The sequence below is a fragment of the Anomalospiza imberbis genome, chromosome 2 (assembly GCF_031753505.1).
Source record: "Anomalospiza imberbis isolate Cuckoo-Finch-1a 21T00152 chromosome 2, ASM3175350v1, whole genome shotgun sequence".
NCBI classification, from domain to species: domain Eukaryota; kingdom Metazoa; phylum Chordata; class Aves; order Passeriformes; family Viduidae; genus Anomalospiza; species Anomalospiza imberbis.
Window position 1 is genome coordinate 107695376 of NC_089682.1, and position 26942 is coordinate 107722317.

The 26942-nt window shown below is 34.7% G+C and overlaps 1 protein-coding gene across 14 annotated transcripts in view; it reads right to left on the minus strand.

Annotated features, from left to right (window-relative positions):
• DOCK9 (dedicator of cytokinesis 9) overlaps positions 1 to 26942 on the minus strand; it is a 112902-nt gene that overhangs the window by 18988 nt on the left and 66972 nt on the right. For 6 of the 14 annotated variants that reach the window (XM_068182489.1, XM_068182483.1, XM_068182481.1 and 3 more), the window contains exons 16-39: positions 26353 to 26432; positions 26081 to 26268; positions 25893 to 25958; positions 25273 to 25365; positions 24901 to 25024; positions 24394 to 24515; positions 22949 to 23035; positions 22269 to 22358; positions 20867 to 20982; positions 20659 to 20728; positions 20392 to 20517; positions 20196 to 20267; positions 17777 to 17923; positions 17008 to 17091; positions 16292 to 16403; positions 13801 to 13979; positions 12901 to 13017; positions 11968 to 12088; positions 11331 to 11464; positions 8135 to 8249; positions 7138 to 7204; positions 5660 to 5707; positions 3783 to 3919; positions 848 to 963 (exon numbers count right to left, since the gene is read on the minus strand). In XM_068182489.1, coding sequence (XP_068038590.1) covers positions 848 to 963; positions 3783 to 3919; positions 5660 to 5707; positions 7138 to 7204; positions 8135 to 8249; positions 11331 to 11464; positions 11968 to 12088; positions 12901 to 13017; positions 13801 to 13979; positions 16292 to 16403; positions 17008 to 17091; positions 17777 to 17923; positions 20196 to 20267; positions 20392 to 20517; positions 20659 to 20728; positions 20867 to 20982; positions 22269 to 22358; positions 22949 to 23035; positions 24394 to 24515; positions 24901 to 25024; positions 25273 to 25365; positions 25893 to 25958; positions 26081 to 26268; positions 26353 to 26432 — 2611 coding nt within the window. Of the gene's footprint in view, positions 1 to 847; positions 964 to 3223; positions 3268 to 3782; positions 3920 to 5659; positions 5708 to 7137; positions 7205 to 8134; positions 8250 to 11330; positions 11465 to 11967; positions 12089 to 12900; positions 13018 to 13800; positions 13980 to 16291; positions 16404 to 17007; positions 17092 to 17776; positions 17924 to 20195; positions 20268 to 20391; positions 20518 to 20658; positions 20729 to 20866; positions 20983 to 22268; positions 22359 to 22948; positions 23036 to 24393; positions 24516 to 24900; positions 25025 to 25272; positions 25366 to 25892; positions 25959 to 26080; positions 26269 to 26352; positions 26433 to 26942 lie in introns of all 14 variants that reach the window. The other 8 variants (XM_068182488.1, XM_068182486.1, XM_068182487.1 and 5 more) reach the window with 2 other exon arrangements.

Genomic DNA, 26942 nt, shown 5'->3' on the forward strand with positions numbered 1-26942 from the left:
TAATTACAGGATAATTAGTGTTCATTCCTCTTTAAATCTTTATAGCAAGGTATCTTAATTTTCAGTTCTGTCACCAGGTCCATGGATTGAACTGGCTCTAAACTCTATGAAGTAAAATTACCAGGGAAATGAATCTCATTGTAAATAAGCTCATGTTTTCATAACTAGATTAAAGATAAGACACTAAATTTGAATCTTCAAGCAAAAATCTGGATACACTGCCCCAATTAGAGGAGAAACAAGCTAGAGTTATCATCTCTCCTTTTTATGGTTTCGATTTTAAAGTCTGGAAAACCTTAAAAAAACAGCCAAGAGGGGTAAGTAAGTGGGTGTGCTATATAAAGATTCCACAGGAGAGCTACAGCAACTGATACAACTAAAAGAAGTCTTATTAGTGGACAAATGGAAAAAAATTTACAGAATAGGAACACACAAATCACTATTAAGGAGTGCATTACTATAATAAGCAGCCAAGTTCAATATGAAAGTCTGAGTGTCCAATTATGGCTTTGCCATAGATCTTTCACCTCATGTGGCCTTTTTAAAGCCACTTTTACCACTAATATTAGGTAGACACTAAAGCTCCTCGAACAATTTTTAAATTAGACTGAGGAAGGAGCTTTTCCCACAGATTACTGCTGGTGTATGATGTGAAACTGAAGCCAAAGCATTTTGCTGCGAGATATTATCAGTTTTACATGAAAACAATAACATACAATGCTAGAGAACCTAAAAATAGCAATCCTATTTAACTAGACTATAAAACTGTAATTTAAAAAATAGTTTTAAAAAGTATTTATTCTCAAAGATACTTAAGGGAAAAGTTAACACCAAGTCATGAACAAACCTTAAAAGCCATTGTGAATAATGACAGAGTGTCCAGAATTGTAATGCAAACTTCGGTGGCAATATTTGCTTCAAGTAAAGACTGGTGAAGGACATCTGCATCTGAATGGCCATAGCCTACAGAAATTCCAAATGAAGTGTAAGTGCTGGATACACTCATTTAAATGTTTCTTATTTCCAAAAGACTTGCTGAACTAGGAAAAGATTAACAAGTAAAAAGCCTGATAGAAGTTAGTATTCAATACAGGAAAATAATTCATATGCATTTAAATAGTTTCAAATATAGTCAGACAATTATTCTACCATAATTTGCAAAGGACTATAAAATATATTAAGTAAGAATTTCAACAATAGAAGCATTGAACAGCAGTTAAAAACTATGTGATATTTCATATATATGTGCATGTAGACACATGTATATATATATATATATATGTATATATATATAAAGCTACACAGTTATATCTATATACACACATATATTGGTAAGTACTGCAGTAGGATGAAGTTACAGCTGAAAATATGTAGTTTTGGCAATTTAGTGATGTTACAATGGTCTCAAAGTTAATCACAAGTCAACCAGGATAAAAATACAAAATAGAAAGAGTTGAAGGAATACAATCCTGTAGTTATATGCAGTTTACCATCCAAGTAATGAATTCTGCTCTTGTAGCAATACAATGCAATATCTCCATATTTAATAAAAACATTCTATCACTTCTAGCTCCATAGTGAATTTTAATAATTTTAAAAACGTATCCTGGCTCAGCACTGATAATAATGTGTCACTTATGTTCCCTAACATGGTCCCTAACTGGTCATGAAGCACCAGATTGACAAACATGACTGGGCTGCTTTATAAACATTTGGTCTGTGTCATGTTTAAATGCCAGATTTACAGACAACTTAGCATCACTAAATCAATGACAAGGATGAAAAACTTGTTGAGATCAAGAAAAGAACAGAAGAAGAAGGAGAAATGCCAAACTCTTTTGTAATGACAGCTGGCCAATTCTTTCTGCACCTTCTTGCTTCCTTGGCTGAACTATGCATGTATACCCATAACCACCAGTTTCTTTAGATTTATATGTTCTTTCTTTAAGCACAAAACTATACTGAAATTTCTCAGAGATTAAAGGTAACATAACAGTATTTCAGTTCTATTTCTAGCTTAGGTGGTTAGAAAGGGAGAAAATAAGTTTATAATTTACACTAATAGACAACTATCTTGCCAAAGAATCTTGATTTTAGAAACAAGTAAAGCAACTATTTCCTTTCTTTATGTATCCCACACAAAATATCTGCAAGATTATTCAAGCTCTGAATGCTACTTTGGATACATGATAGAGGCAGACTGACAACTAAACAAAACTGGAAGTTAACAACAAGAAGAACAAGGATATAAAAATCAATTTCATACTTGATGTGGTTTTTACAGCAACATATTTTTGATTTGTAAAACCTTGGTCAATACAATGTGTAATATCCTGATATTTATTAACTGTCCATTGAAAAAAAACCCACCTATATCAGTTTAGACAAAGTTATCTGAATAAGACACCTTCCTTCATAATTTCCTTCAGTTGGAAAAGAATGGAAAGTTTCTTTTTACATAAGCATGCATTTTAAAAAATCTTTCAGCTCATTGTTTCCTAAAAAATCAGTAAACATTGCCAAGTTTTGAAAGCATGAAATCTCTTTGCACAGGGACACATTATCTGTTTCTCAGAGTTTTTTCTTTTTAACCTGTCTTTGTCTGCAAAGTATTATACTGTACCAAATGTGTAGCCGCATAGTGTAAAGGCTGCTTTTGTGCATCAACAATCATGTAGAAATGATGATGATACAGCAGTAGCAGACTGATTGCAAGGGGAAAAAAAAGTAATTTCCGTATACTTGTCTGACATTTTAAAAGCAAGCAATTGCATTTCTTACATTTAAACAGATGTGATAATGCATTTATGAATAGAGAGGTTTTGTGACATTCTTTTTCTCACTTTTACACAAGACAATGTGGTAAGTCTTGTGCAATTAGGCTAAGTTTTGCTTTATATTACAGAAAAAGAGCTAAAAGGTTTTAAGGGACAGTTAGATATGCTTTGAGAAATCAAAGAATGAACACAGTGAAAATACAGTTAACTCAAATAGCTGTTTTACTGCACACAACTCTTTTCAATTCCAGTGTTGTATTTTACTGAATTAGTCAACCGTTTCATTGTTTTTTTGAAGCTGAAATTTGAGAAATGATGCTTTAGAATACTTTACATTCAGTATATTGCAATTTAGAAGCAGAATGTTTAAAAAGATAGGCCACAAGCAGATTTAGTTTTCAATACAGCAGTCTATACAAGCTGACTTCAACCTGATTAAATCTTACCATTGTCTACAGAAATTCCAAGAATACTTGATATCTTTCTCACACTGAAAACAGAAAAATCACTTCATTATTGGACGCTTTTTCACTTCCAGACAAACTAAATCATGGGCTCACAATCTTTGTAGAAATGCTAAGAAACTTATTTCTCCTTAGGGGATGTCAAAACATGGAGATATGGTCAGAATACATATATTTAATTTTAGACTAGTAATTTATAAGACCATGTAGGAGAAAAAAATTGAAGCTTATTAAAACAAATAGAAAAAAAAAGTAAATTTTGTAACTATGCGCAGCATAAGTTTGAGGCATACGTTACTAAAAGAAAATATTAAAATACAGTTTTAAGACAGACTGTAGTTAACCATGCTCCATGTTATGGCACCACCCAGCAGTGATTGTTCTATCACAAAGCAGAGAACAGACCATCGACTGCTTCCAGCTATTCGCTTGACCTGGAACAGGAAAAGTCATTGGGAGGCACTGGTGTGGCTCTGGGACCTGTCTCTGGTGTTGTGGTACTGGTTGAGGATGACAGATGTTATCATGTCGTGAGACTTACTGTGGTTAAAAGTGAGAGAGTTATCCAGGCTGCTCAGCTGCTGCAATCTGGCATGCATCATTCCTGTTCTGTTACGGGAAACAGGCAATGTCTGAGATTTTCGATCATGAACTATGGATCCTAACCCCTCCTGGTTCCTGCAAGATGGGTGAAATGGGATAGAAGCAAAAGTTAGACATGTCAAACTGCAGCAAGACAGGAAGTGCTGTTAGTTAAGCACAAGAAGTTTTATAGAAGGAATTATAATGCAACCTATTCACTGTTTTCTTTATAAAACAAAAATAGGTAGCTTTAAAAAAAGCATCACAGCAAACTTTCTCAAAACCTCAAAGCATGAAAGCAAAAGCACACAAGCAGCCACTCTTGAAGTGCTAAATTTACTTCAGAGCTTTAGAAAAAAAAAGTATTTGAAAACATAAATATTCTGAAAATATTCAGAACCCAAAACTGAATCCTTTATTTTGATTGCAAAAAAAATTAGCAAAAAAGTTAGGACACACAGGAGTAAAATTAGAAAGCACACATGCAACAGGAGAGCAGGAATTAACTGAGATAGCATCATATACTTCTTACCCAAGCAGGAAGGGAGAAGAGCCATAGACTTTGTTAAATTTGCAGCAATCAAATGAAGAAAACAGAAAAGTGATCTGTGTTAGCAATCAGTACAGGCTAGCTTCCTATTGTGTACCACCACCAGAGCTGATGAAAAATGAAAACCAGTGCTTGAATTTCAGAATTCCCTGTTCCCTTTCGTTCTCTGTCCTTTGTGTATTTTAACAGTACGTGCATTGACTGTGATATACTTCAGTGTAGTGACAATGTGAAAGACATGAAAGTTACATTTACTGGGAAAATCCACAACACCAGATGCTTTCATTAGCTCAACATTTTCAACATTAACATGCAGCACAGAGACCAGGTGATCAGTAAACAAAAAAGAAGTGTAGTAGTGTCCTCTACAAACTCATCAAACAAAGCAGTTGGAAGAACTTTTACAAAAAGCCTGAAAATTATAGACTCCTGTACATCCAGAGTTTGACATACATTTGAACACAAAGATTACAATCAAAACCTTAAGAAAGCCAGATTTATTTTTGAGGTTTTACATTATGTGAACAATTTTTTTCCCCCCAGAAAAATCTCCAAGGAGATAGTCAAGTCTGTGGAAGAAGATTCACATTATCTAAATTAAAACCAAAAAAGGCTAACATTATAGTTAGACTGTATTACCATCCAAAGTCAGCAACAACTTTTTCACTGAGTTCAAAAGGGCCAGTATTTTAACCACACCAGTTTAATTATAACACTATTACCATGTCAACCACAGTGTCAGGCCTAAAGAAGTTGCTATCTTTTACTCCATTAAAAAACACTTTGTATTAAAAAATTATTGCAAAGATATTAAAATAAATTAATAAAAGTTTCTGACTCCCACAGATTTTCTTCGGACTTCAAATTTAAAAACAGCAGTGTTGGAATGTTCACTACTCACCTTCAAATAAAACCACTACATGTACGAAATTTCTAAAACATTTCAATTTACACGGTTTTATGGCCAACTGAATAAACAAAACATCATCAAACTTCTTTCCCAAAGATATTATTTCAAGGAAAAAATGCTGAAGAAGATAGCATTTAAGGGGCTTCTGAAGTCATCATTAAAAAACGGCTCACATATCATTCTTAAATAAATACCAGACTTCCATACAAGATACAGATTTGTTAATTTGGTAGCCAGTTACTTACTTCAAAATCTTCTGCATCATTTCACAATAACTCTTTACTTGTACAATTTGTTTGTTACGGAGTTCAAGGCATATGTTACACAGTGTAATTATTAATGAACAAGGCAGTGAAATTTAAATTCCACACAGTACCTGGCTATGTATCGTTTTCCCATGTACTGGAACTGATGTAAGCACACTCTGCAGAGAACACAAGTCAGAGAAGCCACACTTAAGAAAACCTTTTCTAGATTTATGTACACTGGAATTATTCAACAATTACTGTTAACTTCAAACTCTTACATCATAAAAGTTCTTTATTTCTCCCAGTCTGACCATTCCCTTCCAGAGCCCAAGCCAAGAAAAGGTAAATGTGTCAGTTACCTACAAATGGACAAGACAGGGCAACTAACATGGAAGAGGGAAGCAAAGAGATAACCAGACACTGCCTATTTACATAGATTTTGTAAATTGTGTGTAAGTGTTCAAAATCAGGGCAAAACATTTTGCTTCCCCCCACCCTAGCCTAAACTCAGTTGGTTACAAATTGTCTTTTTTTGTTTTGTTGGGTTTTATTTAAGGTCTCCAGATTCGATTCCAGGATAACAACAGAGTTTCTGAAAGAACTATTTTCAAAAGGGAATATGCTTTTATAACAAGATGATGACAAAGACAAATTAACAACAAAAAATTTTCATTAAAAAAGTAATCTATATTATTGTTAAGTGCACAAGACTAATGACTAATTAACTAGAAGTCATATTTTAAAATCAAGAGAAGTGGTGTGAGTGGAGCTGTAATACTGATTTTATTTTACTCTTTTCACATTGTAAACATTTAAATCCAATAATACAGAAAACAACACAACATCCCTTATTCCTCCAGTAAAGATGTTCTAAAAGTTCTTCTTTAAAGTGTAAAGCCAAAATGAAAGCCAGTTTTCAGGCTCTGTCTTCCATATGCCAGCTGAGAATGAGAGAAAAGACTGCCTCATTGCCTCTTCAACTCAGCTTCATTTTTTTACTGAGACCTTGAGTAGCTTAGCTGTCTCCAACCTGCCACGGCAGAATGGTGTTTGCCTTCCCCAAACTTGTCATTGTGAGCACAAAATAACCTCAACTCGCCCTTCTGAGGTCTTCTTGTCTTTTAGACTAATGGACTCATAGCAGAATAGTGGACGTATCCTGTACCTATTCCCTTAGGGAATAGCAGAGGACACATGAGGAATGCTGGGAGCATGGTTCTGAAGTTATGCAATTCAATCAGTTTTGCTGTGCAACCACATATTTGCTATTTAACAGCTGATGTTACAAGACACAGTTTAATGCAGAAGGGTATCAAGACAGTTGGTTCCTCCTCCATGAGCACTGCAATACTCTGAGCATTACTTGTTGTTCAAGAACCTCCTGAGATCCCTTCTGTATAGCCTGATTCCAGAGACTGTCATGGACTGGGACAGACATACAATTGTGGACATCAAGTTAAGGACTTCAAATAGATAGGACAATATTATTTAAAAAAAAAAAAAAACCAACAACCAAAAAAGCATTTACACATGCGTATATCTACACTCATGTTGTTCACAGAACAGCAAAACATACAGTTGCATGACAAGCACAACAAAAACTTACTCTGTAATGGTGAAAAAGTCCATGAGTTCAGATTTTGTAGCCTTGTTCCAATATGTAAACAACGCATCTAGGAAAATTAATAACAATTTAAAAGATAACAATTGCTATTTGAAGTTTTGCTTAAAACTGATTATACAAATGCTCATATCAATTCTCCAAATGAGTTTCTGCAATATGATGTTACTTAATTAACTCATAATATTCACATACAATTTCATATTTTACATAGTAATAATTGTGTAGCCTGTAGTGCCTACAGCCCTATAACAATGCAAGACTTCAGCGTATTTCAGAATGCTAGTCCTATAACCTGCTTCTTTACAGATGGGTCTCAACATTTTTTTTTAATAAAATTAATTTTTTTTTTGATCGCAGACAGGGATGATTCCAAGATGTATGATCCTAACAAACAAGTAAGATGTGCCATTCATCCCTATTTCTATACCTCTGTAACCTTCTCCAGGATAACATGACTCTTTCAAAAATTCAATGGATCATCTCACAAACATCCCAGGAGAATGAAGAAGCACTAACATCCCCATATTCCAGAAATGGAAATATACACAACAATCAAATCATTTGGTTCCTTGTAATACAGCAAGTTCTGCAGAACAGAGGAATGAACTAGTCCAAGCCACTTTTACAGAACAATTAATTATTCTTCACCTCTGTTTTCCAAATCAAACTGTACAATCACACACAAATATTCCCTTTCTTAAAAAGTCTTTCAGCTGACCTCACACTTTTAATAAATAATGAGTACTTAAAATTTACAAGGTTTCAGTCAGAGTTTAGTTTGAGTGATCACATGTATTTGTAAAATGCAGCACATCAACAACAACATCATGGTACCTACACCTAAAATATTTTGCTGATTTTGAGAAGTTACTGAAATAACAGGCATAAATCCAGCAAATGACTTTGGATTTATAAAAAGCAGGAACTTATACATTTATAAGCAGGAACTTATAAAAAGCAGGAACTAGGAACTACCTACCATCTGACATGCTTCTTAAAATATGAAGGAAACACATGAGCAGACTTTTGATCTCTGCTTGGTCAAGTTTGTCATATCGAACAACAGAACTTCCTAAAGTGCTGCTCTGCTGGTTCTGAAAAGCAAACAGATGTATTTTGGCTGAAGAGTTCTTAAACTGATAACAAACCAAATTGTTTTAAATTGCTTTAATAATTCCTGCAGCAGAAAAAGGATCTCAGAATGGAGACAAAGGTGTTTCATGTAGAGACAGGTCACTAAAATACACATTACACACACCAAGTATACCAAATTAAGCCTCTTTGCTTTGCTTGTTTTTAATTCCTTCTAGATATAATTTTTTCCCCTAGGAGCAAAAGGAAAAGTCACCTAAGAGTGATTATTAAGCAAGTTACCTATACCTAGGTACTCACATTGCAGAAATTAAGCCTCCCCTTCTGATTAGACTGAATACTTGAAAACCAAATGCTACTGTTAGGTGGGACATACATGCTCCTTTGCTTTTCAAGAGACTTTCTGATGAACTGTAGACAGGACTGCCTCTACAAAATTCATTCCATTTAAAGATCTCAAGCAAAATTCAAAGAACCTCAAGAAAAACATACATGAAGGGCAATAACATGCATTCTGGAAGATTAAGTACTAGTAAATAACTAGCTCTTGCTCTCCCCTCCTCCCTCAACATACAAACAAACAAACCCTCTCCCTGTTTCATTTTTTAATGTAATTCCTACACTTATGGGAAGTTTATCTGCAACCCCCATTACCATCGTCTGTGCAAAAAGAAAAAAGCTCTATAACTGGTCTTTCAAATGTACACCACTAAATGAAATTGAAAAATAAAAATTGTAAAAATATATAAATTGAACTTTGAGCAGAGACTTGTAAAAGAATAATTTCCACACAGTCAAGTGTTAAAAAATCCTCAGTCTGAAGCTTTTATAGATATACTGTATAAACTTTTGTTTAAAGTACAAATTATGCCCTTTATAGTGCCTAATTCTCACACCCAATATGCCACTTATGCAAATGGAAAATGAACCAGACATTTAGTAAGCTTTCTTTAAAGTCAACAGTCTGGTAAAATTGATCTGTACAACTCTTACTATAAAAAAATTTACAAATACAAAGGTAGACTCAAGGGAGAAAAGCACTTGGTTTCACAGACAAAGCAGGAAGTGACATTAGAGCAAACTCTTCCTGGAATACTCCCAACTGAAAGCAGGAGACCCACTAACCATGAAGGAACATTTCACAGCAACCATTGACTGCTGAGCCCTTTTTATGCATTCTGTTGCATTAAAGAATTCCTGTCCTAAACCAATCTGTGTAAATCTGGTACCAGCAAATGTGTGAATCACACACTAGTCATTGAATGGGTGCACAGTGAAACTGGATGTGAAACTATGATGAATACTAGCCAGAAGTTACTGTAATTTAGGAGGAGGTGGATGCCTCTATAAACCCAATTATTGCAGATTCTAAAGACCTCAAAAACGGTTTATTTTTGAAATATTTCTGGTGAACAAGGAGGTGCTACTCTACAGCATTTGGATGGCTTAACAGAGCAGGTAATCAATGGGCGACAGAAACAGAATTGTGTTTCCTACACTTTAAGAAACTGCCCAGAGCACTAGATAATATTCCCACTAAGACTGCTGAAGATACACACAGATAAAACAGGACTGTAGCAACTCAGAAGCTTCATATAGAATCATGTCAATAACCTATAAAGTATACACATATTGAAATAGAAACTGATATAATTCCAGTCTATTCTGATTCCACTAGCATAATGCTACAGATTATTCTGAAAGAAAATTAGAACAAAAAGATGGCTGTTCACTACAATGATATCAAGCAATGAGCAAAAACTTGGAGATAACATGCACTGAACAACTGATCTACTAGAAAAAAAGTTCAGAAAGCAACAAATAAGAAGCCAGGATTAAGTATTATTTGGGGAAAATATCAACAGCATGCAGAACATAAATCCTCTGTTACCTAAGTTGGCAGACCAGAGTAGAATTTTCAAAGTATGTTGACTCCTTTGAAAACCCTTTTACTTGGTGAAAACACTACACATTAGTAATTAACAACATGACAACTAAGTAATAGATGACAGAATTGCCATTTAGCAACAGTGTATTCCAAGATATTTCTTTATTACATTGGTCAATACCAAAGAGGAACTTTCAGATCTATCAAAGACCCCAAGACTCAAATTCTGCAGTTATTGAAACTGATTGGATTTTTTATACTTGAACTAGATCACGTGCATGTACTCCAGGTTTGACATTTGAACATATTTTACATGGTCAAATTGCATATATTGGGTTTGAGATTCAACTGTTGCAAAGAAGCGGCAAAACTACTGACCACACACTTCACTCAGAAGCTTAACTATACCAAGCACAAAAACCAGATACTTCTTGTAACTGAAGAGAGAAAGTAGTATGCAAAATTTTCTCTGGCAAAGCTGGGATTGTCAGAAGTGAAAAATCCATAGTAACACGGTTTTTCTTTGGAGGGTGAGAATTTTCTTCTTCTTCTCCATTTGGGCGCAAAGCATGAGCAGAGTGCCTTCTGAGAAGCTTCTCCCTCTGCCCCACGAAGGCATGTCAGAGTCAAGGGGAAAAAGTCAACATGCTGTGACTTGCACAACGAGAGCTAAGAAAATGAAACGTGGTCAGTATTGACACAAACTCTAAAAAGACAGGACTGAATACCTCATAGCTACTGCAGCCAGAGCTCCTAATTTGTAACAGCTTTCTAGTGAAAGCACAACAACTGGTTTTTTCAACATTTTAAAAATACCAAGTATATTGAGCATAGAAAGGGATGGAGTGATAGCCTCCACAAAATCAAAGAAGCTGTTCTAACTGGAATTCAATCCTCTCAAGCAAAATTCAATACACTTCATCTAGCGCCTTTCTTTAGCAAAGGAAACAACAACTGCTTTTGTCTCTACATTGAAAATCTGTTTGCATTTTTTTGTGAAACAGCTCGGTAAATGCAATGCCAAAGGAGTTTACAAGATAATTATTTCGCCAAAGATTTATATAAAATACTGCTTTGAAGTTATTCTAGAAAGCCCATTCAACTCTAGAGATCAGAGAAGCTGACTTCTATGAGACTTAGGATGAAATTTTAGAAACACATTTTTAGGATTCATCTTGGTTTTTTTTTTTGTTACCTTGTCAAGAGAATTGCTCTTGTCACTGTGTCTTTCTGGGAGACTGTTTCCTGAGTCTGTGCTTATAAGAGAGCCTCTTGAGTCAGCATTCCTCACACTATTAATATTTGGAGTTGATGTGGTGTACGGGGAAGCTAAAAAAAAAAATAAAACCACAACCTCAAACAACATAAAAATCTCAAACAATACATACAACAAGTCAATCCATAGTTCAGTCAGACATTTAAAATTACCATATATTTTTTAAGAAGGCAAATAGTTAATTCCACTTATTTTTAATGAAGACAAACTTATTCTAGAATTTCAGCAAAGTATATATGTCTCTTAGGGTGACTAAGCACATACACACAGACTTATGTACAACTGTGTAGATACATGCATAAAAAACATATATAGCAATACATACACACTTCCATGGAGTAGCATGTCTATTTAATTAAAAAAAACCTTTCCCAATTTTTATATCTTAACTGTCACCTTTGACAGGAAAAAAAAAGCAGCCCTGCTCCAGAAAAGTTTTAGTTTCATATAGAAGAGCAAACCCCAAAAGATCTCAAAAGACAGATTTCATGTACAGAGTGAAAAAATAAAACATTTCCTCTTTAGTTATTTTATTTTACTTTTTTTAAGTGCTTACCAATGCCAGAGATAACACCAAACAGATCTTTAGGAAGGTTGTTATCCAATGTGTTTCCTGATTTTTGTGGTGTTACTAACTGACTTGCAGTCGGCAAAATCTGCACATCATCCTTTGTGCTCTGTTTGAAAAAGAGGGGAAAATGTGATTATTTTCCTGTATTAAGGACTTAGTGAATATGACACATCTTCTAGAGAAATACTTGCTAAGTATTTCTTCCTTAAATTTTAATTTCGATTAAATATGCTCAAAAAAATGGAGATGTTCACATACTTGCATAAGCTTGGGATACCTTAAGATACCTCAGGAAACATTGAAGAAATTAGTATTCTGTTGAATTATAAACACTATAAAACAGATATTTAAAAAAGACTCACTGTCATACTTTGGAATAAGAGGACAATTTGGAGAAGTAATGCAAAGCTTTCTGTGTAACATTTGTTTGAAATAAAAGTAATGTGAGTGTTACATTTTTGTGTAATGTAACACATTACTGTTATTTCAAACACCCAAATATTTATCTTGTTTGAAGAGTTTAGGAGATTTTTTTTCTTAATACTAAATGGAACACAATAAGATAAGGACAGGAGTAAAATACAGGAATAATTAAATCTTGAATCCAATAACTGTGTGCAACCGTATCAATATATACCCTTCACAAATCACATTTTAATTAATTCTCCTGTAGCCCTCTTGCACTATAGCTCTTTCAAAATCACACTCCTTTAGGGTTAAGTTCTTCTCTAATTTCTAGAAAATTAACAATCTTTTTGTGGTCCATTTGTTTCAGTGTTGGACTGTGCTGAAAAATTGCAGAATTCTGAAGCTTATGAAGCTCCTTTATTACCAGGAGTATGCAGTGTTTCATGTACAGGTTACCAATAAATTATGATAAAAACAATTCAGAATTACCAAACAGAAATTGTCACTCACATTGCTGGAAGGGTTAACAGGAAATGGAGAAACATCTTTCACATTGATCCGCTGAACATTTTCTATGAGCAGACCGAAGAGTGGCAAATACATAGTGGCTATTCTTGCTTGATGGCCCTAAATAAAGTTTAACAGTTCATTTAAAAACTACAGTTTTAATTTTTAATCACCAACTAGTTTTAATCTATTCACCTCTAAATTGGGAAAAAAAAAAAAAAAAAGAGCACTTAATAAATATTTGCCAAGCCAGAGCTGACATTCATAAATTCAGAAATGGCAAAAGCAGTGATCATCACTGTATTTCTTTCTAATTTACAGAAGATCAGAAGATGTTATTTACTGTCTGAATGTAATGCAGAAAACTCCAAAATTAATGTCATTTCAGACATGAACTAATCAAGTACATTAATATTAGCTCGATGAATTAATGATACCTTCCATTACAATTTTTTGACTTCTCCACAGCACTGCTGACATTAAAAAGAGTCAAAAAATTAAAAAGCACTCAAAATCTACCACCATGACTTGAAGTTTTCTTTAACCCATTTCATAAATAATAGATGATGGAAAGACAGCTGGAAAATACTAAGAGCTAATATTTAATTAAATTAAGAGCTTAAAACATACTTGCAAAAATCTGATTACTTTAAGCACAGCAGTTGGAGTACACTGTGCTAAAATACAAATCCACATATAATTATATTAAGAGGTATTTTGTCATTTCATTTGCTAAAAAGATGGAATTTGCAGATTGGTCTCGATACAGTTTTCATCACAGTCTGGGCAGAAATGATTTTGCTGAAAATTAACAAGGGTTTCCTCTATGAAAGAAAAAACCTCCTGTATGTGTGCACACCTAATCTTTATTATTTTGTACTACTAGCACAGCAATAGACTTACCCTGGTAGCATATCTATCATCAAAAGAATGCTTTATCATCAAATTCTTGAGCACACTGATGGCAATCTGCCGCACATCTCTGAACTCTTGTAAGGCATTGCCCACCTCCCTTAGAAGCAGCCCAACCAAGAAGTGATTTTTACAGAATTCATCAGTTAATGAATAGTCCAGCTGAAGGTCTGGAAGTAAAATACAAATTTCACATAAGGAATAGTTCTATTTAACTCAATTTATCAATCAACTTAAGGCTGAAGTAAAATCCAGCACATCAGACACAACAAAGTCACACTCCTCCCTCTTCAAAGTACTTTTCATGTAATAAAATAATCCAGTTTATTTATGTACTGAGTATATGATATCTTTAGAGAAACTTCAGCTTGAAGGGCTCATTTATTAGAACATATATATGTTTACAATGTCAGCTGAGGAGGTGTCCAAGAGTTTCTCATGTTCACTGTCATTGCTCAACACAGTACTTTCATTTTCTAAAGAACTCTCTGAGTAAGGCAATCCCTTAAGTCAGAAAGAAGCATATCTGAGACAGCACAGCCATTCTACAGACATTCTACAGGCATTCTTGTGACACACTTAAGAGCCAGCCTCATCACCTGAGATATCTTTTGCTCAACACAGCAAAACAGAGCCAGAAACACTTCTTATAAAGGTCTTCTTTCCTGGCTGAACTCCTAGCTCCCAGGGAGCATTTTATACTCTTCTTTATTGCGCAATCAGAAATACTGTCTTCTCTGGTTTTGCTATTTTCTAAGGTTCCCTAAGCCAGCAGCTCACAGTCTCTTTTCTATGAAAATATTTATGCAGTGTTATTATCCAAGACACTCCCGAAGGCTGAAAACGCCAAAGACAGAAAGAAGTTCTAAGCAGCTGTTCAGCTTGTGGTCTCAAATCTTGCTTTATCTCGCTCAAACTTGATGGAAGTGTTAATTAGTGATATTCAATTTTACTTACTAGCAGAGTCTACTGAATAAATATTTCAGACAAAAAAAACAGCTCTTCTACAAAAATATGTTAGGCAGGTTTACCCATTCCTTGTAAAAGCACCTTCCTTGCCCCTGTTTAGTGATTTCTGCTGTAGCTCAGTGTCTGGAAGAAACTAATGTGTCTTCACAGCCACAGAAGCAATAGCTAACATATGACTTGTTTTGGCACAAGACTGAATGTACCAGGAACCCAGCTGGGCTACACAGGACTTCCATGGCTGAGCGCCTACACGCACCAAAAAACAAAGAACCACGAAGTGGAAGCGAGAACGAGCTACAAAAGAGGAGTACAGAAGTATTCAGGGAGAGTGCCAGTAAAGCCAAAGCTCAGCTACAGCTGAAACTGGTAATGGACATCAATAACAACAAGAAGAGCTTTTACCACTACATTAGCCTTAAACCCCTGAATAAGGAAAATATGGGATATTTGCTAAATGGGCATTGTGATTTAGAGACAGTGGGCTTGGGTAAGGCTGAAGTACTCCATGGCTTTGTTACTTTATCCTTCTCTGACATGAGTCCCAGGCCTTAACAGTCCAGAGACTACCTTCAAGAAAGACAATTAGTGCCAGTGGGTAAGGATCAGGTCAGGGATCTCCTGAGCGACCTCCAGCCATGTAAATCCACACCACCAGATGAGACACTGAGTTAATTGATACCATTGGAAGATTGCTCATTATCACCTTTGTTGAGCCATGGTGAAGTCATTTTTCAGCAAGTGAAGGAGAAGAGTGTGACTGGAAATGGTCAAAATAAATTTACCCAGGGTAAATCATGTTTTAAGACTGGTCTGTTTTAAGGGGAGAATAGCAGATGTCCACATGGTCATTGTATCCAAGCTGGGACATTTCAGTCTAAGTGGAGACACCCAAATGTGAAAAAAAACTGTGTGGATCACTCAAAAGTTGGAGGCTAATGGTTTGTACCCTACTTGGAGACAGCTGCAAGAGGAGTTTCCCAAGGACTATTCTACTTATTACTACTTCATCAACAAGCTGAAAGGGGAGATGGAATACACCCTCATGAAGCTTGTGGATAGGTACAGTCCATTTGCTCAAGGAGCAGAGCTGCATTTCAGAAGAATCTAGACTCTACAGAAATGGCAATCAAATTCCATAAGGAATAATGCAAAATTCTGCACCTGGCATGGACAAACTTCCTGCAGTGGTACCAGCTGTGGAAGGACTAGCACTTCTAGAGAAAGGAAGGCCTGATATGATCAAAGCAGAAAATTGATCTACAGACCTACTCGAGTTCCTTTAAACCTGAATAAATATATGAAAATAAGTTTACCACGTCTCTCTTTGGAAAGATTACTCTGCCACCTAAGCACTTCCTTTAACTTTCAATGAAAGGATTGAAACTTTAGACTAGTATTTAACAATTTCAAGCTTTCCATCATCTCACAAACCTGAAGTTACACAGTGTACACATCTAATAATAAAAAGCTGATATACAAGAAATATGCCATACACTACTTTGGAAGAATTTACCTTGGTATCTCTGAACTCTGCCTTTTCCAAATGGCATTGGTAGATTCAGTGGTATATAGTGCTCATGATTACAGACCACACGAAGAAACTCAAATTTGAATTCAAAAAGAGCCTTCAAAAAGAAAGTATAAATTAAACAATTGATGCAGTGATTTGAATAACATATTAAAAACCAATTTTTAAGACAAAAGGGTGATTCATTTCAGTCTTGCACTATGTTCGATATAGACCTGTCAAAGTTCCACGTGTCAGCACAAAATAAACCCAGAATAACTCATACTTAACAACTGGTCCTATTTACTATTCCCATTGTCCAAAGTTTACAATCCTATTATGTATTGATGTAAGAAAAGTCTGGACACCCAACAGAAATTCTTTGGGCATCTGATACATGCTTTCCCCACTCCAGTAAGCGTAGCTTAAGATATTCAATATCAACTCTGCCAACTTCAGACTTCTTGCACTCATGCTTAAAATTTCTGCTTAGTGTTGCACCCCCACACCCCACTACTTCTGTGATTCACACACTCGTGTGGCAAAACTGCACCTGAAGATGGGAATCAAAATAGGAAATGGTGGTTTGATGGAAAGAAACTGCTCTAGGCACAGAGCAGGGATTTCTAATGTAACTGGGAAAAGACTAAATGCATGACTTTATCCCCATGCATCAAGAAGAGACAACACTTAAAAATAGCTTGTTTAAAAACACCGAGTACCTTGGGATCTCCTGGGGCAAAGCAGCTGATGTAGTTATTGATCTGCTTGAAAACAAAGCCTCTGTCCATAAAAGTGAAACACCTCTGGGGAGAACAAGTAAAACCAAGATAGAATTGATTTACTACTGTCTCTGCATTCAGTAATTATATTTCTGTATTTAATAAGTTTATTCTGCAAACACATTATTGACATTTCAGTTTGAATATAAAAAAACAATAAAACAAGCAAACTAAATATATGTGTAGATATATGAATACCAAAATGTCCCTTAAGAGTGCTGATCATAAATCACAAATAAAAAGCAGTTTGAAAAGAACTCTGTCTTGCCAGAAATGAAAATTTCATGCCACTAGAAGTTTTATCTACCATTTCAGTTCCCATCCTTTTTTATCCCTTGTAGATATTATTGGCTGAATAATGAAAGACAGTGAAATAAAATGTATTCAAACAAATCACTGCTGAAAACTGTTGCAGGATTTTAAGGCAAGCCAGATGACATTTTTAAACGGAAAAGAACAAAAAATAAAAATACATTTTGAATAAAATACAAACTCATTTCTTAAATTACCACATTTCTGAATGGATGTCATCTTATTTACAGAACATGCAAATCATACTTCAAAGCATTTTAACATGGACATAAAATTATATTTAAAAGGCTTTATGCATGTTCAGCTTTATATGAGTTAGCTTTCAGATTCCATAACAACCATAAAGAAGCAGTATTATTGAAATAACCACAGAGTCCAAATCTCTTTGTGTACTTACCTTTATAAAGGCAGCCAGACTATGGTTTGCATTTTTTGAGGCCTCTGGATTGTCTCTGTACTTCTGAGTGATGTGTGGCATTAACATATTAACAACTGTTTCCACTGCATGATGAAAGGAGGCAGAGAATCTCTGGTTTCTCAACAGCTAGAAATTAATTCAGATACAATAATTAAATATGATTTAAAACATTAGAATATATCAGAAAATTTACTTTAGATAACATATAGATAACCTGACAGGGAGAGAGGAAACAGTTTTTGAACTTTCTCATTTTCTAGACGGAAGGATCATTTTTTTAAAAGAAAATATTATAACGTGCACTAGCACCTATTACTGAAAATCAAGCAAGGCAGTCTTTGATGACATAAACCACATGTATGAAAGCTTCTAAGTATAATGCATTAATATTTTTATATACTGCAATAAATAACACAAGCTTAAGAATAAGAGGGAATCTTTTAATTTTATCCATCTTCCTCTCCAAAGCAGACACCAGTTGGTTCACATATACCAATTACATTATCAGACAGTATTTCTGTCTTGAAAAAAAACCCCTTTTTTGCTGTTCTGCAACTATCTTGGTAATAACTGCTTTCACCACTGAGGAAATTGTCATCCATGCTTCTTTCTCTTACTCCTCATCAACTTCAAAATCTCAGCTCTTCAGGCATCTGAAACTTACTCTCGGTGTTTTTAAGTTTCCACAATCAGAACTCTTTTTCTCTTACTTTGGATAGTTTGCCAATTAGCTTAAAAGATTTCCTCTTCATTCATAATTTCTTACTTTCCACTCACCACCTGTATTATCTCCATCAATGAATTTGTACACTCTAACAAATATTGGTCAGTAAGTGCTCTCCAGCTTTTTGGCACTGCAGAGTCTCTTTTATTTCTCTACATCTTACTACCTTCACTAAAGATTCTGTACTTTGTGTGAAGAGAGTAAATGGCTTGTGGTGTGAGGCTGATGACATTGACAAAAATTGTTTCATTTGTAGGGTAATTATCTCTTTTCTTTTTGAAAACTGAAATCTAAACATCCATGTGGAATCAAAACATCCAAATACTTTTATTCAAATAATTTTTTGAGCTACATTAAATGCAACATTCCTAAACAGAACAAGTCATTGTCAAGGCCCCGCATAAATCAATGATTACATAATTTGCTTCTTTTGTGTTTGAATTGTGGTCCAAAACCTCCAGCTTTTATTTAAAAAAAAAATTTAAAACAGACATTTAGGCTGAAAAAGATCTCTTTAGAAATATAAACAGTACTCATGCAAGAAGTAACAAAAAGGAACTAAAGATTGTGTTGGCAAGTGTGCCAGTGTCCCACAATGCCCTTGTAGCTCAGTCTTTGTTGGACAGTAATTAAACATAATGCTGGCTATAGAAATCATTTTGCTGCACATAGAAATGCATCTTTTTATCAGATATCATAAGCAGGAAACATCTGAGTGTATGTTGCATTTATTACATTATCTAGTGAGGCAGAAAAAAATCTAGCTAAATAATTTATATTTAAGTGGCTTGTAAATTCAGAAGCAATGTTCAGGGGTGAGGATACTTGCAAACTGCAGAAGTTCTTCTCCCCTCTCTTTCACATTACAGAGAAGGTGACAATGAGGTTTGTTGAACTGGGACTCAAACTCTACTGATGATAACACAGAGTATTAAGTGCAGAACTATAAAGCTTTTTTCCTGATCACTGTACAATTATTTTTTTCCCTCATGTACTTCAGACTTCCAGTTATATTCCAAATGCACAGTGAAAATAGTGATAACAATATCACAACAGCCTGGTATGTTACACAGATGAGACTTTGTTGTATACTTGAAACTTTCAGGACTTGTTTCAATCCAGAAGTAAATAAACTAAGAAGTTGTCACCAATGCAAAAAACACTGCTTACAGGCTAAGCTTGTAGTAAAATGCATTTCTGAAGTTTTAGCATTCTCCTTCCAGCGTAGGAAATAACACAAAATTAAATATTGACATTTCTTACTAGATGCAGAAGACTAAATTTCATGACTCACTGTTCTCAGGTCCATTCAATATCACAGCTACAGTACTGCTCAGGAAAAAGCCCACTTTTTTTGGATAGTACTTACATCAAAATCTGCAGTGTTATCTACTGCTCCCAACTTCTTTGTATCACAAGAATTACAAATTCCTAATACAGAGAGTCTGATTCCTTACATAGGCTGCTCTACTACATGGATTTTAAGGATTTCTATTCTTTTATATTAATGGTGAATCCAGCCCTCTAGTTTCTTCCATCTAATATTTCAACTGATTTCTCCTGCTGCCTCTTTCTCTCCCTTTCTTTCTAATATGCAATAAGAAACATGTGACTGGGGAAAGAAGAGACCATATAGATCTTCCTTAGAATATTTTTTTGCAAAAGTTGACATACCTTCACTTTAGAGTTTTCTATCAAATGTTGAGCCATTGACTTTATCAGAACTTCAAAGAAAAACCATGAATACTGCAGAGGAAAGAAAAATTCAGTAAGATTGCCACATGTGTTCAACAACTATTTCAATACACTTCCTGTTCTTCAGTTATGACTAGGTAAGAACATACAGTAAAAAGTACAGTTCAACACACACCTTAAGCAGTTTGTTGCTTGTAAGAAAGTCAGCAGATGGCTTTAAAATTGTTGTCATTGACTTTGTCAACTCTTCATGTACTGTCTTATATTCAGAAGCAACGTAGGGTTCTGCCTTATATGCATACTTGGGGAGGAAAAACAGAATTAAATACAAAATTATTGCATAATACAAAAGAATTGAAATGAAATAGATGCAACTGAATTCAAATATATTCTTTCTTAGAGAAAAAAAAAAAAAGGAAATATTCAATTTACTTTTACCTACCTTCACATAAGATCTCAGGTAGCTATCCAAACCTTCTTCATGACACTGAGCAACAATATGGATAATAACCCTAAAGAGAAGTCAGAAAACAAGTAAACCTATAAAGATTTGTTGCAGTGATTGCAACAGCAAAAATGCAACTCAGTCACAGATTTATGTGATAACCCAGTCATCATGTAGACTCTATGAACCACTTAAAATTCTTTACCTTGTCACATTGACCGCGACTTCCTCTTGAGTTGCTCTGGTGAGAACTCTGAACAACTGGTTTAGAACAGTTGGCAGGAAAGCTATCATCACATGGCCTTCCATAGCATGAAGGCTCTAAAAGAGAGTAGTAATACTGTCACTCCTGTGAATCACCAGCATTTAAATCACAAATTCTGAAACCAAAAAACTTATTGCAAGTCTTTTTCCAAAAATACAAGCTGCTTGCACCACTTGGTGGTTGTTACCAAAAATATGGCATGGAAAGCAATTGAGGATATTTTCCAATATAAATATTTAGTAAATGTTTTCTACAGGAACGTAAATTAGAGATACAAATTAGGTGTTATTAACAGCATTTTAGAATATATAATATTTGTACTTTTCCACTGAAAAGCACTCTAGGTAATGATTCAGTGAAAAGTCTGTCCATGTGCCCAATAGCACACTAAGATTGACATTGATATATTTTGGTATTTCATCCACCAATGCAGATATTTAGCAAACAGAAGTTCCACAAAAACATGCAGATTTCTTACCTGAGCTAAGTGCAATACTAATTATACTAGTTACTGCTAAACAATAAACTAGCAACTATATTAAAACTGAGGATGAACTAAAATCCCTAACTGCTTAATGGAAATTGGAGACAGTGAATTATTAATGACAGTTTCTTCCAGATATGCCTTTGCATTCCATCACATGCAAAAGATCCTACAGACATAACCACTCTAACAGAAAAGGCAGCATGTGAAGCTTATCCTACAATGTCTTATGCCACAAAATTCCCTGGAATTAAAGGGAATTTGACAAAAAGAATGTATTTGCTGAATGAACGTGTATGCAGATAACAAATGTCAAACTCCATTTAGAGTTGGGTGTTGGGCAGCTGTCTTGTCTCTGACTGTTTGCCTGCACATCCACACTATGCAGGAGACAAAAGGGTCTTTCCTCCTATGTGATCTGTGTCAGAAAATATTGAAGTGGAAACCACGCACTCTGTTGATTTAATCCCAAAAGAGAACTGAAGACATGACAATGATGACCTTCTAAGCAACATTTTAGAAAAATCAAGAGTTGTGATTCCTTACAATTTCCATACACAGTTCAATTTGATTATTTTGACAAACTAAGCCATTAGTGTTTTGAAATTACCACCCATAAAGCTGAGCAATACTATCTCATTATTTCTTTGTGGTTTCCTCTTACATTGCATTTGTAAATTTATTTAAGACAGAAAGTATCTTTGTGGTTTTTTCCCACAGCATATTCCATTAATACGAGTCATAGTCACAGTACTAATCCTCACACTGAAAAATGAGACCTACAAAATGTCTGAAGCTCCAAGGCTTTGCAAAAGCATAAATGAATTATATAATCTGTTATTCACTGCCATTTTATACCTTAAGATATTTTACAAGATCAGTTCCTAGTGCACGAGCTCCAGACTCTGTTTTCTGACAGTACTGAAAAAAATTATGCAAGTGCTGGTCCTGTCAAAGACAAAAAGAACAACAAATTCAACAACATCTAAAATTACTATCTATAATGCATTAAAAATATTCATAGGTATAAATACATATCTTTGTCCATAGATTCAATTTTCAAAAATAATAGTTGAAGTGCACTATTCTGAAGACTTATCAAGTTGTATTTTTTTAAATGAAATTTCAAGTGTTTTTTGAATACCCACTATACAAAATGCCACCTATATTTGCTTCCTATTGGCATGCAGAAAATAGCATACTTATCATGCTATGTTTTCTATGAAAAGCTCTAACAGGACTCATTGCTCTCCAGACATCCCAGTAAACAGCTTTTAGACAACTATGACCTCTCATCTAACTGGAAAATTTAGATTGGAACAGATGGTAGGAGACAAAAGGCTCATGTTTTGAATAGCTTCTATTTAAGATCTGTTTTTCACATCAGATGTAAAAGAAAGAGACCATGAGAAAAGCCCAAGAGACAAAAAAGAGGTGAGCATACTGAGTTTAAGAATCCTCCCATAGATTGTATATACATACTATAAATATATGTAATTCCTAAAAAGATCTCTAATTTAATTGGCTTTATAACTCACCTGTGTATACACAGTTGACACCAGGTGAGTGGATATTTTTAGCAGTTGTTTGCCTCCATCTACCCATTTAATTTCAGGACCAGAATGCTGCACACACACGAAGGGGAAGAGTAAAATAATGTAGTAATATATTAAAATAAAATAATTAACAGTACCATTAACAACACTTCTTTCAAAAAAAAAAAAAGGTTGAAGAAATGCAGTGTGCAATGAATAAAGTCATAAAAAAAGCAAAATTATGCAGGCAATATTTCCAAAAGCATTTATGAAGGTTAAAATGTATTTTACAAGTCCCACAGTATTTTCCTTGGTGGCTAACAAAGTTGATTCTCTGCGAGTCACAGATTTTGTGTTTCCCCTACAACTCTGCAAAGAAACTTCTGACTAGAGAGAAATATTTACTAGTTTTCTCAGAAAAATAACACAAGGATTCTCACAGATACTCACAAGGTTTAAAACTTAACATATGTCACTGATAGGTAGCAGCCAGTCCTTCCTTCTCATCCCATTTCCAAAGAACTGAGAATGAGAACCCTGACCCTGATAGCCAGGTAGGGAGAGGTTTTATTGCTAAATCTACCACTAGACATATTGGTCCTAACATTCTACCCATGGGCATGAGCAGAGACAAACAGCAGAGGCATAAAGAATACACCTACAATGTGAGAAGATGAAAGATGTGAAGGAGACAATGGTTGGAAAGCTTACAGCAGAGTTTAAAAAAGACCAGGTGGTAGAACAGGAGGAGAGCAGCACCTCTTGCTGTTGATTTTAGGTCTCTTCCTCCAAAATGAGTCAATTTTGTCTCTGCATTCAAACTTTGTCAAATTCCCTATCACATTTTCATTTTGTATCCTCCTTGGTATGATTTTTATGACTACAAGTATGCAAGCTTTCTGCTTTGAAAAATACGACCATAAATTTTACTTGTGAAGCATAGAGATCACAAAAATCAAGATGTGAGAAGAAGACTTGTTCAGGAATAAAGGACTTACTGAAAGGAGACAGCATGAAATGCTAAAAAAAATTTAGTAAAGGACTTCAGATTATTTGCATACCTTCATAAACTCAAAATAATTTTAAATGTTTAAAAATTACTGTAACTTCTATTTAATTATTACTATAGGAAATTAAACATAAGCATATCTTAATTGTATCAGCTAAATAACAACAGAAGTATGTAACAACTTTCTGATTTTTAGAAGAATTTGACTCAACCTGTCCTAATACTTTTTTTTTTGTCTCCCATGTCTCTTTGGGTTTCTTTGTTTCTTCCAGGTTGGATATCTGACTTTTGCTAAGCATTCCATTTCAACGATAAAAGAAAATAAATCCTATTAGAAAATTACTTAAATCTTATCAGTAGACTGGGGAATTACAACCAAACCTTCTCTCCACTATGTTTGGGTTCTTTTTTAAGATTAGAGCCATTTTCTACAACATACCTTTCCAACACCCACTTCTTGATAACTAAGATAGCCCGATGGAAGATTTGCTGACACTGGGATTTGTTGCTCATTGGTGACCACTCTTCCATCTTTTATCAAAGGAAGCCAAGAATACCCAACTACAGAATATAAAAGGCAAGTAATTTTAAATATTATGAAATGTCACATATACCCTTACAAGAAAAGTCTTACCAAATAAATCTGACATCTAATTCATAAAATATAAAATGTTACTGTAAAGGCCAAATGAGTTGAACTCAACTACAAAACACTGAAAGCACAAAATAATTGTCACTGATTTTGAAAACCACTGTACATTTAATGGACACTCTAAACCAAAATTTGAAACATTTAAATTAGAAGAAATATTTTATTAAATCTTTCAGTCAGTCCAATGTAATTAGAAAGCATTATATGGATCACAGAAATTATGGGTTACCAGATAAGCATACTCCAAAAAAGTTTCCCTAGTAATGACTGAAAGTAAGGCATTAGTGTACAAACCTTGTGTTTCAACAACATCTTTCTTCTTTGTACTCCCTTTGCTTGAGCTATCACAGCTGACATGGTAGAATGTGAACAACAAATGATGCTTTTCATGTAACTGAGTGGGCAGCTCTATTTTGATCTGTAAGGCAAAGAAATCTCCGTAGAAGTTTTTCAGCTAGAACACTGACATTGGTTCTACATTTAAAAAGCAATTCCAGGTTGTGTTCTTTGAAGCTAGACCACAAATCAAACACACAAAACTTTAACAAAGTCCTTAGAAAGGCAACCTGATTTAACTGGGAACTTTGCAATCCTCTAATATTTTCTTGTATTTTGAAACTTACATAGTACCTGACCTAGTAAAGTTTCCTCAGAAAGGCAGTTTACCTCATCATAAAACTCTGGATTTTGATGGTGATGCAGAACAGCAGCAAATGCACTTCTCATAAATACTGGTCCACCAGGCCTACCATAGATACACTAAGAACAGAAAAAAGGAAAAAAGAACAAAAAGACCATGTGATCCTTTTTTACTCTCAGCTTAGAATGTCTCACCCAGAATTTGAAATATTTCAACTTGTTTAACTTGGTTTCTTTACATGATGTTTAGTCTGCCTGCTGTGCAGTAGAGCTGACACTGTGATTTCACTTCAGGATGTCTCTACATTTCTCTACTTCTCTTCTTCCAGGCACCTTTTATATACTGTGATAGTTCATAAAATGGAGCTTGGCTCTGCAGTTGAAATAAATCTTTAATGTTTTAACTTACTGGGGGGCAGATATAAGCTACCCTTGTTTGCAACAAGTTTATTCCTGGAATTTTAGTAAAAAAAAATTAAATACATGAAATGCTCTGAGGACTCTTCAGAAATCTCTTTCATCAGAAGGAAGCCATCCAGAAGTCACTCTCAAGCCACCATCCAAAACTAGATCAATTCAAGTACTACTGTTACTGAGCTAACTGCTCACTACTTACTTCTATCAGCCACAAAAATGAAAAGACTGACCTTCAACGGCAAAGAATCCTCTTCATCAGAATCCTTGAACTCAACACACACTGCAATATTTCTAGCCTAAAGCAGTGGTTAAAAACATAAACACAAGTAATTAATCATAAGGATCATCACAGAAATAAATATGTAAACAATATTAACTAAACCTGAGAAAGAAGGTGGTACAGGTTTCCTCTACTCACCTTTGCAAAAGACTTTTGACTGTCATATTTTAAGTGCTTTGGATAAACATAAAGATGATTGTTGTAGATGGTAAAAGGCTGAGTGCATTTTGGTATACAGGGAACAAACTCCTCTATTTCAAACGCTGTGAGTGTCTTGGTACTGTTTTCAAACTGTTTCATGGGAATGTATGATGAGTTAACATAATCTGAAAATACATTGAAAAAAAAAAACAAATAAAGAACTGAAGAGGAAAAAGCCTGAATGTCCATTTAGCAGTGTTAATACTTACTTGGAAAATCTGGTGACACATTGTCAATTGTAACATCCAGATTTCCTAAAATAACAGGAAGTTTGGCCATCTTTTCAGGTCTGTAGGAAGGAAAAAAAAATCCCTCAAAGTCAGGCTAAATGCAAATCAGATGTCAGTAAAAAAAGATAATAGGAAACAGAGGCAAAAGTAATATCCTGAAACAGGAGTATGAGAGGAAAGGTGGTTTTAGGGTGCATGACTGATGTGGTCTTGCTTTTTGCCTAGATACACAGTTTTCTTTTCCTTTAAATTCTCAGGAAAAAAAAAAAAAGACTTGACACACAAGTGTGTCAGAAGTCATGGAAAAGCATGACTTTTTCTTTCTTTAAATTGAAATGAAACACTTCTTCAAAAGCAAGTTTTGCCAAGCATTAACTCACTATCATGTGCAGCAAAGAGGGAATCTGTAAGTAAGCTTTCATTTCAGATGCCAGTGATAAGGATTCATGGCAGTAAGATAAACCTGGGGGAAGAGAAATCAGCAAATTTCTATCTTCTCCTTTTTCTAGACTAACAATTCACCCTGCAAAACCCAACTATAGATGTTATGGTGTAGCTATTTCAGAAAC